This window comes from Triturus cristatus, chromosome 8, assembly GCF_964204655.1.
Source record: "Triturus cristatus chromosome 8, aTriCri1.1, whole genome shotgun sequence".
Classification (NCBI taxonomy): Eukaryota; Metazoa; Chordata; class Amphibia; order Caudata; family Salamandridae; genus Triturus; species Triturus cristatus.
In genome coordinates, this window is record NC_140591.1 from 599,988,951 (window position 1) to 600,003,500 (window position 14,550).

The following is a 14,550-nucleotide window of genomic DNA, read 5'->3' on the forward strand; positions in this document are numbered from 1 at the left end:
CATTACAGACTATAACATTGAGGTAAGTCGCTTTTACACAGCACGCAAGCATTACTGTTCGCTTATGTAAAGGAAAGAAATACTGAACGCCCTGCTGCAAGACACACTACTGCCCAGGAGGCCATTTAGCTCCAAATGGGGGGGGGGGGGGGCCCTTGGCCTACTTAGCCAGGTGAGTATTAATGAGGATCAGAGCAGGTACCCCATTCCTGGCTTGAAGCATTGATAAAGCGGTAGACATTCTTTTACATGGGCACTTAGATGGTCCCCCCCCCCATTGTCCTTACCTGCGTTTATGCCCCTCATATGGACCAAACCTCATACTGGGCCTCCTTAGCCTAAAAGAAGGCACAATGGGCCGATTCACCAGGGGCTGTGGGTAGGGACCAACTGTATTAGACATCGTACTTTACAGTACCCCTTTAGTGGTGGCAGAGCCCCACACATCCTAACCATCATGGAATGAAGACTTCAATTCCACAAGACTTGAAGTTTAGTGGCTGTCTCCACCCCCCCCCCCCCCCCCCCCCACAATAGCTAGCTAATCCAATTTGTTGGACTGAAAACTGACTGATGTATGTATTTGGTCAACTGCTTACGCACAGCTATTCATCTGCCCTACTCCAACATAAGAACCATGTGACTGCATGAATGGAAATAACATACATAACTATTGCAGATTGTTTCACTCAAGTACTCAGACCAAGTTTACATTTAACTGAAACTATATAGTTACCCAGTTCTTCCAACTCTAACCCCATCCTACATAAGCTCACAAAAACAGGCATTTTGAAAGTATTTTATTTGCCTTTTACACAAACCCAGTTTAGGCAATCTTCAAGAGTTCATCCACTAGTGTGCCAATACCATCGAAAATCTCATGCAGAGGGGCCTTGCACATAAAGGCACATGTAGTAACTATTCTGTTTGCTTCATCCACATGGCATTCATGAACATCTTTACTAATGTGTTTGGCTCCAATTTCTTCGATTGCTAAAGCAGTCGCAGCATCAGGAAACCTGAAAAACAAAATTAACAGTAATTGCACTTCCTTGCAATTGTAAAGAAGGTAAAAAGCTTTCTAAAGGAAGCCATTTTCAGTTCAAATATTCATTTTATCAGGCAGATGGGGAAGCAGCATTTAAAAAGATTAGACGAGTTCAGGATTGTGGGCAGATGTGGAAATAATCTATTTCGAGCTCATAAGGTCAATTGCTTCGATGTATGCAACATCCAAATTGTCCTGGGGTACGAAACAGGGATGCTCATGTGCACTGTTGAGCCACCAGATTGGCAACATTGGATAGGTGGGTGGAAGGAGGTTTATAGAACAAAAAAATTAAATGCATCTCATCGCTTTAGAAGGAAACAATTGGCAACACTGGCAGAGGCAATGGGTGGTGCAAGCTGCAGTGGTCCGAAGTGTGCCCTGGCACTTTTACTCAAACAGATTACTGCTATGGGGGCAAGGGTATGAAAACCCCCATATGATGGAGTGGTAGAGAGAAACCATAAGCTGGAGGACATGCATATGGTCTGTCAAAATATTTACCTTTAAACCATCAGTCTGAAGTAGGTAAGCAGAAGCCCTATAAACACTGCTACAAGCAGCCCAATTGAAAAGTAAACAGAACTCTAGACCGGCTGTTTCGTCCATTGTGAAGACAATTCTTTTGTATTAAAATGGCACAAACAATAAAATACTAGCAAATGTGTGTACCAATTGGGGGCTTAAGGTGGTGCCCCTTAGGATTGATGTTCCCCAATCCCAGTTTAGGGAAGGGGTTATCGGAGATTTCCTTTTCTCCAGAGCTAAATGTCACCAGGTCAGGGAGAGCCAAGAAGGGTTTTCAAGCCACTCGTGAGAAGGTGTGCTACAGAACATACCAAAATAAATTGTCAAGGAAGCCCAAAATGTTCGATGTTCCCAAAACTCAAACTGGCTTCATATTTTAGCCCACAACCAGTTGTAGCAAAAGTCAGTCAAGTGACCACAACATAGGACACCACAAAGTAACATCCAAGAACCTAAATCTATTAAAACATTCTAGAAAAGAAAAAAAAAAAAAAAAGGCTGTTAATTAGCATCAAAATCATTCAACATGCAAGAGATTTCTAAAGGTTATAAACTGGGGGGGCGGTTGGGCATGGTAGTAGGCAACTTGGTGTAAAAACCACAAGAAATCTTTGAAAAGAAGGCTAAAAACCAATTGCTAAGTGGGGATACAAATAACTAAAAACCACAATAACTTGCCTTCGCCAATACGTACAAGAGAAACAAATCATAGTAGAAGATATGCTGCAAGGTGACAATTTATTGCAAGGCTCTACCAACTCCAGGGTGTTGGTGTAGAGATAAGACAACTGACTCATTCTGCGAAACATTGACTGCTTGTACTCCGATGGGTTGGGACTAGTGCATGCATTCTCGTATTGGAATGAACATTTCTCAACTAGAAAGTTTGATACTCAAAATGGAGAGCAGATTGTCAAAGTAGCCAGGAACACAAATTACTCCATCCAAATACTTGCACATTCTCGTGCAGCACCGAGTTCTGGAATTGGTCATCTTACTTGCCAATACTACTAGAGGTGAAAGCAGAAGAGATGCACAGCAGCAAGAGAGTTGCACAAGTTAAGGTGCAAAATCAAAAATCTATTTTATACAGACAGAATAAAGCAATCAGTCCAATTTGAGAGGCCTTGCTGCATGCCTAGCATATGCAAAACGAATTAAACCAACACTCTGTTGCAACAGGAAAAACAAAAATAGAAACAAATGCTACATGAACCATCTGAATAGCACACGGTTAAGTAGCTAATTTGTGCAAAATACCCAATTTTTAAATGCACAAGTGAAAACGGCATTAAACAATGAAGCTAGGAATGAAAAAAGACCCTACTTTGTAGATCATAAGTTCTTGAACATGTAGTTCCAACCCTGCTTTCCTACACAAGCTACTTTAATATTAGAATTTACTTTCAGTACAAAGTACTTTTTTTACAAGAGGATCTTACCGTCCATCAATATTCTCATTCTTGCCAATCGTCACTTCGCAGCCTGGGAAGATCTTCGCTGCCAATACTGGAGAAATGCAGCACAGTCCAATGGGCTTCTTCGCTTTGTGGAAATCTTCAAGTGTTGACTTCACTTCGTCATTTACTGTGCATGCATTGCCCTCCACTGCCCAGGACGACAGGTTCTTTGCCACACCGAAGCCACCTGAAATTTAAAGGGGTGAAGCCAATCTTAAAACATGGTTACAAAGATCAGAGTAAGGCGTGCAACACTACAGTTGTAAGACAACTTTATGCAAGAGGCACCCAATGTAGTTTTCCTGTACCTGCATTTAGAATTAGATAGCCCAGTACACATCACACCTTCATTATAACTGCTGCTACATACAAACCACGAGTATCCCCTCAAGCCAGCCATTCTTTCCATAAAGGTCTCAAGCAGTAGTTTTATTGCATTTTGCACCCCAAGCAAAACATGTTAGAAGACCAGCGGACACTAGTTTCAAAGCAAATCAATTGCATTCCCCAGGATAGAAAGTCGCTTTCAGTTCATTTTTGATCGTTTAAGCACACGTATTTTATGAAGTTACATTGGTTCAATAAATATTATTGAAAAGGTCCCACTGTGCATTCTCTGTATGGTTGAGAATAAGTAAGCATGAGTGACTGAGCAAAAGGTTATGTACTGCTTCCACAACCCAAGGGGTCTGGGTTGTCATGTTTAGTGGCTGCCAGAAACTATTTGCTCCCTAGTAGGTTAGGGGTACTTATGGTGGCACTGGGAGCTGGCTGGTCTATAGGCCAACATATCCTGTGGGGCTGTCTGGAATCAGTCTTGACACCAAGCCCTTAGTTTGTTGTCTAAACAATGCGCAGATCCTATGGATTGGTAGGAACTAAACAGTTAAAGCAGAAAGGGAAATTCATTTGGACCAATAGGTTTTACTACATACAGCTATGCAGACCTTTCAATGTTAAAATAAAAAAGTACAATACTGGTGTGAATATCAATGGGAAGTTAGTGCAAATAAGCTAACTAGTTGAAACATTCTTCCCCAAAGCACAACCTTCAACATTAGTGTTCTCAACTAGGAAATTAAAAATCCTAGCTAGTCTACCTTTAAAAGGGGTAGAAAGCAAAGCATACCTGCATTTTCCATAAATGGTAAAAGATTAAACCCAAGCATTATCCAACAACGGTGCACGTAATACAGATAATTTCATAAAGCCAAGATACAATAGCTAATTGGGTTCAGAAAAGTACAAAGTTAATGTTGGCAGTGCACAGACTTACCAGGGAAAACGACAGCATCAAAGTCATCAATTTTAATGTCTGCTAAATCTTTAATATCACCACGTGCTAGTCTGGCACTTTCAACAAGGACGTTTCTTTTCTCTTCTGTAGGACTTCCTTTCAAATGATCGACTACATGCATCTGGACAATGTTTGGGGCAAATATTTTTACCTAAAAAAAAAAATTAAACCATTTAAGCCATAGAGGCTTTTTAGCTTTAACACAAACATCTCTCCAATTTACTAAAAAAATGTCCGAAGCAGGCTGTTTCAATCTCAGATTAGGTGTAGGAAGCTGGCTCTGTATATACTATACCAAAATAAGGTATAGTGTGCACAGAGTACAGTGGATCGTCAGAGGTATAGCAGAGGCTAAAATAGATAATCACTAACAGCTCTTTGTGGTAGTGGTAAAGCAGTTAGGCTTATCAAGAGGTTGTGTTAAATATTCACTCAATCAAGACTGACAGCACACACTGACAGAATCCAGAACAATTAGTTAAGTATAACAAAGGTATATTTATACTTTATTTCTAGAACCAAGCAAGACCTGGCACAGGTAAGTGAAATGTGTTTTCAAATACAAAACTTTGCAAGGAAATATAGTTGAGAATGAATTTGCAATTGTTGCAGGTTTGTATTTGCTTTTAAAACAGTTTAGCATGCATAGAAATCACTTGAATGACATAACTACTCAAAGTGATATGCCTAGATATACTGTAGATCCTACAATACAAAGGAATGCAACACTTCGGTTTAGCCGCGTTGATGCAGTGCACATTTCCCCACTGTGCAGGCAAATTATACGCATGTGCAAATCGTACAGCCCCCAGCCGTCCAACGCACATGCCCACCGTGAAGTCAAACAGCCGGAGGCTGTTCGACGCACGGAAGAGGTTAAAGCAGTTACTTTTCTTTCATACAAAAACAGTGCAGACATTTTTAGGGGAAAAACTCATAACATTGGTTCCTATGGGGAAAAGAGGGTTATTGGTTTGCAGGTAAGTAAACTACCTGCAAGAACATTTTGGGGGGTTAGAACCAAGGTTCCCCCAAGGTTCAGTTCGGCACTCAAATTGCATCACTAGTGGAACTGGGGCAGCTGGGTGCAGGGGACTAATGTTAGCCAATGGGGGCCGTTGGTCAGGGGATGCTTACAAGCCAGCCACTTGTGTGTAGGAGCAAGGCTCCTGGGATTAAGATCAGCCCTGCAGGGCCCAATGATCAGCACATGAGCTGCACCACAAGCAGCATGGAGGCAGCTGGATACAGAGTGCCTAGAAGACGCCGGGAGCCCCATGTCTTGCAATGGAGATCTCTGGTTTGGAAAAGATGCTGGAGGTTCGATCAAGGAGGTTTCCTGAAGGAAACTACCTGCAGGAGAGGCAAGTTGGGTTCTTGGGGTATGTTTGCACACCATTGGTGAGCCACCCAAGGCCGAAGGGTGTTGGGTGCAGGGGTGATTTTTGGTGTTTAATCTTACCAGCTCCGGACATGGTCGGGGGGGGGGGGGGGTGGACCTCTTCAGGTTGAAGCTGCTTGAAGCATTCAAGGATCCCAGGTCAGGATCACTGGGGAGACCTCCTGATATTGGGACACAAACTCAGGCTGTGGGTGCAGTGTGGTGCAAAGCTGCCTGGATCCAAGTTCTGTGCTTGAAGTCTTTGTTGAGCATATCCGGTGCTCACAGGAGACATCTGTGACTAACGCAGGGCAGGTCCTCTAGGCTATGGGGGAGCTGCTGGACACACCAGAGTTTCTGCTGTAGGCAGGTCTGAGTCGGGACAGGCCAGTAGGGCTGGGGGCCAAATCAGTTGTCCTGCTTTGTGGGTCAGCACAGCTATTTGGTCCTTTCTTCCTCGAATCTGAGGCATCAAGGTTCAGGGTCACCCCTCAATACTAAATATAGGGCTGTTAAAGAGGTGTGCAAGTCAGGACCAATGGGTACCTTCCTTGGGGTGAGTACACCCACTATTATGCCACCCTCCAGTGGGAAGGGGAACAAGCCTCTTCCTAGTTGGCTGGGCCCCCTCCTCTTCAAGATAGAGGGGACAGATGTGCGCTTCACCTTGCCTCCCCCACTTGAGGGGTGAGGTTAGCAAAGGTGGGCACACCTCTCCTAGCTTGGTTTTCCTGCTGATTCTCCCACCCAAAGCGGGGGCCAGAACCGATGCGAGTCAGTTGTTGGGGCAGCAAAAGGCAGGACTTTGAAGCTTCCCCTTTGTGGATCCAGACCATCCTGGGGGAGAAGGCATAACACCTGTCCAGGATGGGCTTTGTTTCTGGACCCAGAGAGCAGAGGCCCACTACCAAGGAGTCCAGAAATCTGTCTGGTGGTGCCAAGTGACAGGCAGCCATTCAGGAACCATATCAGGGTTGGTAGTTTCAGGGGGCATCTCCAAGATGCCTTCTGCATGCATTTTACATTAAATCCCACACCAACATCAGTGTAGGTTTAATGTACTGAGCAGTTTGCTACCAAACTTCCCAGGTTTCAGTAAAGCTATTATGGAGCTGCGGAGTTCGTAATGACCCAGCTCCCACACCATACACTCATTACGGCTTTACTACACTTGCAATGTCTAAGAATTGACATGGACACTGTAGGGGTACAACCACGATGGAGCGCGGAGTTAGAGATACAGTCCTAGATTAGTCTGGCTGAAGTTTTTCCTTCAAGTTTGTTCCAAGAGTCTAGCTCAGTTTGGAGAGGGTCACGGGAAGAAAGAGCATTGGGGGAGATTGTCAGCATGGTGTGAATAATAGGCCAGGTACCATGGACAGGCTGGAGCCTCACATTGGCAGTCCCCAGAGGCAGTTGTGCTGCATTTCAGTGCGAGCAGCGCAGTCTCCGTGCAAATGGGCCCTTTGTAGTCGCAAGAGACCAAAAGCTTAATTTAAGAGCCACACCATGGGCCCAGGACCTGAGAGGCACCACTTGGGCAGTCGAGGGGGGGGGGCGGCGGGGAGGTGGTCATGAACTTGCTCTTATGTCCCCAGAGTCTCAGATCAGGAGGCCAGCAGACTAGCCCTTGGAGTCACTCTGGGGTCCTGGGCTCAAGATGAAGTTGGCTGTCCAGTTCTTAACCAAGGCAAGAGGGCAGCAAAGCGGCAGTCCGTGTAGCAACATGGCTGTAATTCCTGGCAGAGTATCCACAGGTCTAGAATTGTACTGAAAAGTTGGTGCCCAAAATACTTTTCATACCCTGGTACTGAAAAGATGCGAGAAGCTTCTAGACCGTGGCTTTCAAGTGCATGGAGTTTACTGCCTCCCCTGTCTTGGCTCCAAGCTGACTGAAGTGACAATGCAGGGTGGTTAGGCCCTTTGTGTGGAGGCAGAGCACAGGCTATTCAGGTGTAAGTGGGCCTTTACTCACCTCTGCCCCCTATCCTACCAGCAGGTGGGGGACTTAGAGATACCTAATCCTATATTGTGCAACTGTTTGAGGAATTGATGAAGACTGTCAGCTACGCCCAGTCATGTGACCCAAGTAGGGCTACAAGCACAAAAGGGGCAAGAACAGGAAAATGCCAACTTTCTAAATGTACCATTAGAAAAGAAAAAAAAAACGGGTAACCCAATAAACCCCTGGGGCATCGGAACTAGTATAAGGTAATGGTGCCCACAAGGGATTTTTCCATAAGCATCGGAACTAGTACAAGGTAATGGTGCCCACAAGGGATTTTTCCATAAGCAAAATTCGATAGTTCAACACAAACTAGAAGAGCCCTTATTATTGGCCTCTTATAAATAAATGACAAGATTAATCTGAGCGATTCTAAAATGAATTTATCAGAAGATCGAACTTTTATTTACCAAACACAAGAGGGTCAGGGGAAATTATAGGACCTAGACATGCATCCGTTCCCCAAAGCTACTAAATACACCACACAAAGATCAAGTCTGTCATATGAAGCTGGAGATCAAAATGCTACAACTCAAGCAAAAACCCTGTAAACTCAAGGAAATGATCTATTTAGTACTAAAGACCTCATCCACCATTGAACTTTAATACAATTGGTGTGAGGTACAACTTCCCGCTCAATCCTAAAGGCAGCAACTGAAGGAGCTCCTTGAGGCATTTTATATATAGTCAAATTGTGTCCCTTTGAGAGCTAGGTGCAGGTGGGGTGCAAAGTGGCTGTGAAAAACTAAGTTAAACTGCCTTATGGTGGACCAATAACTTTATAAGCAGCCCCCAAGCGATGGATTAAAACTCAGGGGAGTGAGACCTTCAACAACAACAAAAAAAAAAAAAAAAAAAAAAAAAAAAAAAAACAGGTCGACCTGTTTCTGCCCATTCATTCCCCCCCCCCCCAAAAAAAGAAAAAGATCACGTCCAACCCCTGAAATCTTCTATTAAATCATCCAACCATGCTGAGTAATCTTATTTGAGAGAAATTCTCAATTCAGAATGGCTTTAAGCTGCCAGCCGATCACTTCATGTTGATTGAAATGTTTACTTGAAAACTGCATGCACAGTTCTTCCTGGTTACTTTGGTTGCAGTATGTTCACAGCCCTCAATTCCATTGGCCATGCCCCTAGTGATGAGGTGAGATTGTGCAGCTGCTGTATTTTTCGCATACTAGAGGTGTTGCATCATTTGCAAAAATAAAATATGAAGTGGTTCTAGCTCAAAGAGTTTAAATGTTACTGAAAACACAGCAACGTGTAGGAGGTGAAGGATCTTTCCAAGCTTGAATGGTCACCTTTCCGTTGCTTATCGCCATATATGTGTGTGTTAAAACTAGCACTAATGAGGTGCAAACAAGGCCCAGTGTCAACAAGTGAAAAATTGACAAAATAATGCAGCATCACCATCATAAAATGTGCTGAATATTTTGCCCTTTCTTGCTTCATAGTTTACTTGAGCCTGCCAAGTAATTTGGTCTTCCCTGCCACACAATGCCAGTGGGCCCGACTATGGGTCTACCAGATTGCAAGACATCTCCCCCTATTTAACTGGGGAACTCTGAGCGCCCTCCTTTCATACTACTTGTGATGATATAATTCATCGTATGCATCCAGTGCAAAAACATAGTATTTAAAAGGATCTGGTAGGATGAGTACGCACAGGGCCATTCCACCCTGAAAGCACCCGACATCATGTGGTAGGATAAGAACCCTTCCTTTGAGGTCATAGCACTCTGTTTAGGTCATTTAATTCCCCTGGTATTTTTTTTTTTAGATTGTGTCCAGTGAAAGACTTACTTAACAAAGGTGTATGCACTCAGGGATTGATTTAAATGGGCCGGGTCCGGTCAGTGCTCAGCACCAGCAGTTCTAAAAAGCAGGAGCCGAGACTGGTCCCTATCGGGCTGTCCATCCCTTCTCACCCTCAGGGTAAACATAATCTTAGCTTTGCAGCAGTGCCATCCTTCACCGCCTTTGATGTAACTTCAAAGATACTCCTTATAGTTCTTTCATAGTCTCATTTCAGAACGGGAGCATTTTCAATACTACAAACAACGAAGCCATAGTTGTTGCTAACTTCTCTTATACAACTAACAACCATTGGGAAAGCCAATAGACCTGGCTTGTAGAAAGTGTAGTATTACTTGTTGTATCATATAGCCAGATGTAATGGAAGAAACAGCTAAATAAATGTCGGGCGACACTATGCTAAGCACAGATGTTTCACTTGGGTGGTTTAAACCACGCCCTTAATTATACCGGCCAAACCCCTTTGAGCCCCTCCCCCCCCCCCCAGTTTTTTCATCCACTTAAAGCCCTGCATGTTGGTGCGGCATAGGGACATTTCACTGTGCTTTATGCAGAAATTGCCAAAGAGCGTGACTCGTCGAACGCAATTCGGAACTACTTCAAGTCAAAGTAACCCGCCCTCAGAGAGAAAGAAGCCATACCCCTGTGCGGTTTGGTACAAGTTACTTCAGACAACGTTGAAAGATAGGCCCAATTACTCTCTATGACCACTGGAAGGCATTCGTTTCTTTAAGCAGGTCATTACTAAGCAGCACAAGATGAAAACACGCTTGGTGACCAACTGCACTTAAATCTGTTTCCCCCAATGAAGTAATCCTTTGGCTAATCACCCCCCATGATTACACCGCGCCCTCGCAGAAGGTAAGAGACCGCGCTGCGCGCACAGCTTGAAAATAAGAGGCCCAAGTACTCACTATAGTAAAATGTTCGTTTGCTACTTTACCAATAAATATATACATCCCTGCTCAGAAGGGCGCGTACCCTCCGTTTGGGTAACAAAAAAAATAAAAAAGTAGAATCCTATTTAACGCCCCAATACCACAACACACAGCCAACTACTTGAATAGCAAGTCTCCGCAGTTCGGTGCACCCCTCCCTTTTCTGTTCACAGCGATGTGAAACTATATACCCCCAGTGACGGTCTGTATCACTAATAGCGGGAAAAAAGTGACAAACACACACTATGTGGAAGGAAACATTACAAAGTAGCGGCGAGTAACACCGAAGGTTTCCGGAGCGAACATATTGGACTCCTAGAAATAATTAAGTCTGGTGCACTGGCTACATACAACCGGTGCCCTCAACCACACATGTCAATCAGCGGTGTAAACAAGTGCACCCTCAGATTGACCGAATGGGGCGTAAGCAAAGTAGCCTTCCGCGGAAAAGGTCATTGGGGTGTACTTACCTCAGCCTCCCTGCGGCTGAGGTGCACGAGCACGGCCGACGTCTCATGTATTTCGCTGCCATCGAACACGCCGCAGCCGGCCAGCACCACAGCCACGCGCTTCTTCGCTGCCATATTACTGCCTGCACGAGAAAATAAAACTAAATAAGAGAACGGAAGCGCAGGGCGTGCTTAAATGCAAGATTGTATGTAGAGCTAGAAGACATACTATATCGCCACCACCACTTTATCGTGAAACTCGCCACGAGCACCATTGATTTGAGAATGAGACACCTGCATGGAATTTGGGATTAGGTTACCGCTGACTTGCAGCCTTGTCTGATTTTACATCTCACAGCGCGCAAAAATTTTGCCGCGTAAAATATGCACAATAGGGGCATATCAACAACAACCGGCGATAATTATCGCTCAGCGCTCTTAGCGTGAGGATAATTATCGCCGGCTAGCGTGAATTTTTATCGCTGAGATAGCGTGCTATTAGCAACGCTTATCTCAATAGCGATAAAAATCTACACGCTAACAGGCTAACGTGAGATTATCGCTGGAAACCCAGCGATAATCACACGTTACCTTGTTGATAGGGACAGGCAAACTTAGCCATGATATCCTCCTTCCATAGGATATCATGGCTAAGTCTGAAAATTAGCAGACGTAAAAAAGCAGCGTTAACCGCGGTTAGCGCTGCTTTTTTTGTCTCTAACAGGGTTAGCAACATTATTGATAATAGGAGAAATGTCGCTTAGCGACATTTCTCCTATTATTTTACTCTGGAACGCCCCCTTTGCATCTCATTAGAGATGCAAGGGGAAGCGTAGAGTAAAAGGGTGCTAACATGCAAATTTGCGTGTTAGCACCCTGTTGTTGATAGGGCGCTAGTTTTATCTCTGCTTTTTTGGCTTTTAAAGCCAAAAAAGCAGAGATAAAGCCCTTGTTGATATGCCCCTTAGTTTTTTCCCAAAGAGTTGCGTATTAGGGGGCATATTATCAAGCCAGGCGATAAAATTATCGCCGCTTTAGCGGCCGAAATCTGCCGCTAAAACGGCGATAATGGGCTTGATAATATGCTCTATGGAATTCCAATTGAAGCCCATGTTAGATGTGAAGGACATCTAACATGGGCTTCAATTGGAATTCCATAGAGCAGATTATCAAACCAATTATCGCTGTTTTAGCGGCAGTTTTCTGCCGCCAAAGCAGCGATAATTTTATCGCCTGGCTTGATAATATGCCCCTAGGAGCCTTCATTTGTTCTCTACCCTGTGTCGTGCATTTAATTCACTTTGGGGCATATTATCAAGCCAGGCGATAAAATTATCGCCGCTTTAACGGCAGAAAACTGCCGCTAAACCGGCGATAATGGGCTTGATAATATGCCTTATGGAATTCCAATTGAAGCCCATGTTAGATGTGAAGGACATCTAACATGGGCTTCAATTGGAATTCCATAGAGCATATTATCAAGCCCATTATCGCCGTTTTAGCGGCAGTTTTCTGCCGCTAAAGCGGCGATAATTTTATCGCCTGGCTTGATAATATGCCCCCTTTTTTTCTCTCCGAAAATATCACTCCTTTCAGTGCTTTTTCAGTTCAATTAATTTTATTGAAAAGAATTTGAAGTGACCAAACACAGTATGCAATAAAAAAATTGTACATCTTAACATTCCAAGCTCATCGCATACCGAACAAAAGAATCAGACCAATAGTGAGAGAAGGAAACAGAAAAATGCAAATTAGATGAAATACATATGTCACTAGGTACATAGTAGAAACTTATGGAACTATTAGGGGGACTAGGGTGGTTTAAGAACCTCCTCTTGAGAGGGTTGTGGTAATGAACACTTTTTAGCACTGTTATCAATAAAGAGTGTAACAGGTGACCATAAATCAGCACGTTTGGCTGCCAAGGAAGGTGGGTATACAAAAGCAGTATCTAACCTGTGATTATGGCAAACAGTGTACCACCAAGCCCTATGAGAATTCTTCGCCGAGTCTTTCCAATTGACAGTAATTTGTTGAAAGGCAACCGCCAGCAATAAGTCTATAATCCTGACATTAAGAAGGGTATCATCCCAGATGGGCGAAATACTTCCCAAGAAGATGTGAGAGAAAGAGAAAGGAAACTTAGTGTCGTAAATTAAGTTAATTTGAACCATACTTGTTTCCAAAAGCGGTGTACCTGGGAACAATTGAATAACATGTGAAAGAGGTCAGCATTGGGGGAGGAACATGACCAACATGTGTCTGGAATTGATGAAAAGCGTTTAGATAGAGTAGCTGCTGTAAGTAACAATCTATAATAGACAAAGAATAATGTTTGGGTAATATTCGCTGCTCTAGAGGCTTTACGTAATTTGGTCCATACACCATTCCACATTGATAGTGGCCAACACGTAGCAAAATCCTGTTCCCAAGCTTCTTCCATTCTCGTCTTCTGTGTCTTGTCCCCAATACTTTGGAGGTGATTATAACTAACAGAGGCCTTGGGTGTAGTTAATAACACGGTCTGAAGACTGGCAGAGGGGATCAATGTGTCAGAAGTGTTTGGGGTAGCGGGAAAGAGATTCCAACACTGCTGTTTTGAGTAAATTATATTTATTGATAAAGGATGTAGGTAAATGGAATAACTGCTGGAGCTTATCAAAGGGTATATATTGTGATTCGGAAAATAATTGATAGATCCATATTAAGCCTCTTTGTCTCCAAGTCGTCCAGTAAAAGGGTTTGTTATGGATTAATACATTTTTATTATGCCAAATCGTTGTGTGTAAGAAGGATTTTTTAGAGTCATAAGTAAGGTGAGAGGGTATCTTAGAAGTGTGTTTTATTATGGGAGTAGAAATGGATTGTGGCTTGTGTGAAAAAGAAAGGTACTCACAAAATGAGTAAGGAGTAAGAAAAAGGCGCTCCACTGATGTCCAAAGAGGACAATCATCCGTAGAGTCAAGCAACCATAAAGAAGCCTGAGGAAAATCCGAAAAGTTTACTCCACCTTCTGATTTAGGGCAAATTAATTTTAACAGGGACATTCTAGGTTTTTTGTTGCCCCACAAAAAAGAGGATAAAATGGAGTTGACTTTTTAAAATAATTTAGTTGTAATGGGGATCGGGATGTTCGAAATGGTGTATAAAACTATAGGTGCTAGCATCATCTTTATGGTGTCCAGACGACCCCACCAAGATAAGTAGAGAGGATGCCATCTGGCAGTCAAGTCTGAGATCTTTTGAATACACTCAACCATACATAAGACTACTGTTCCATGAAATTGAAGATATGAAGTGTAAACGTAAGTATTTAATCGCATTCGGACTCCATTTAAAGTGGGAGACCTGAAAGTCTGAGCTGAAGGTGTATTTCGTTAAAGGCAATATTTCACACTTGTCATTATTCAGCTTATATCCAGAGATAGAAGAGTAGGCTCTCACCTGCGCTAAAAAGGCAGGAATTGACTCTTCCGGTTTAGATAAGAAAAGCAAAATGTCATCTGCGTAAGCCGCAAATTTGATGTGAGCATTCGGTGTTTCAAAACCACATATATTGGGATTTTGGCGTAATTTGGAAAGGAACGGCTCAAGGGCTAAATTAAAAAGGAAAGGCGATAGAGGAC

General features: G+C 43.4%; 1 protein-coding gene across 1 annotated transcript; it reads right to left on the reverse strand.

Moving 5' to 3' along the window:
* Positions 1-785: 785 nt before the first annotated feature.
* LOC146802464 (glutamine amidotransferase-like class 1 domain-containing protein 3, mitochondrial) lies at positions 786-11,079 on the reverse strand. The gene is made up of 4 exons (XM_085620436.1): positions 10,946-11,079; positions 4,313-4,484; positions 3,019-3,223; positions 786-1,019 (listed from the first exon to the last, which is right to left on the reverse strand). The coding sequence occupies exons 1-4, from the start codon at positions 11,057-11,059 to the stop codon at positions 827-829; spliced, it is 684 nt and encodes a 227-aa protein (XP_085476562.1). The 5' UTR covers positions 11,060-11,079; the 3' UTR covers positions 786-826.
* Between the last annotated feature and the right edge of the window lie 3,471 nt (positions 11,080-14,550).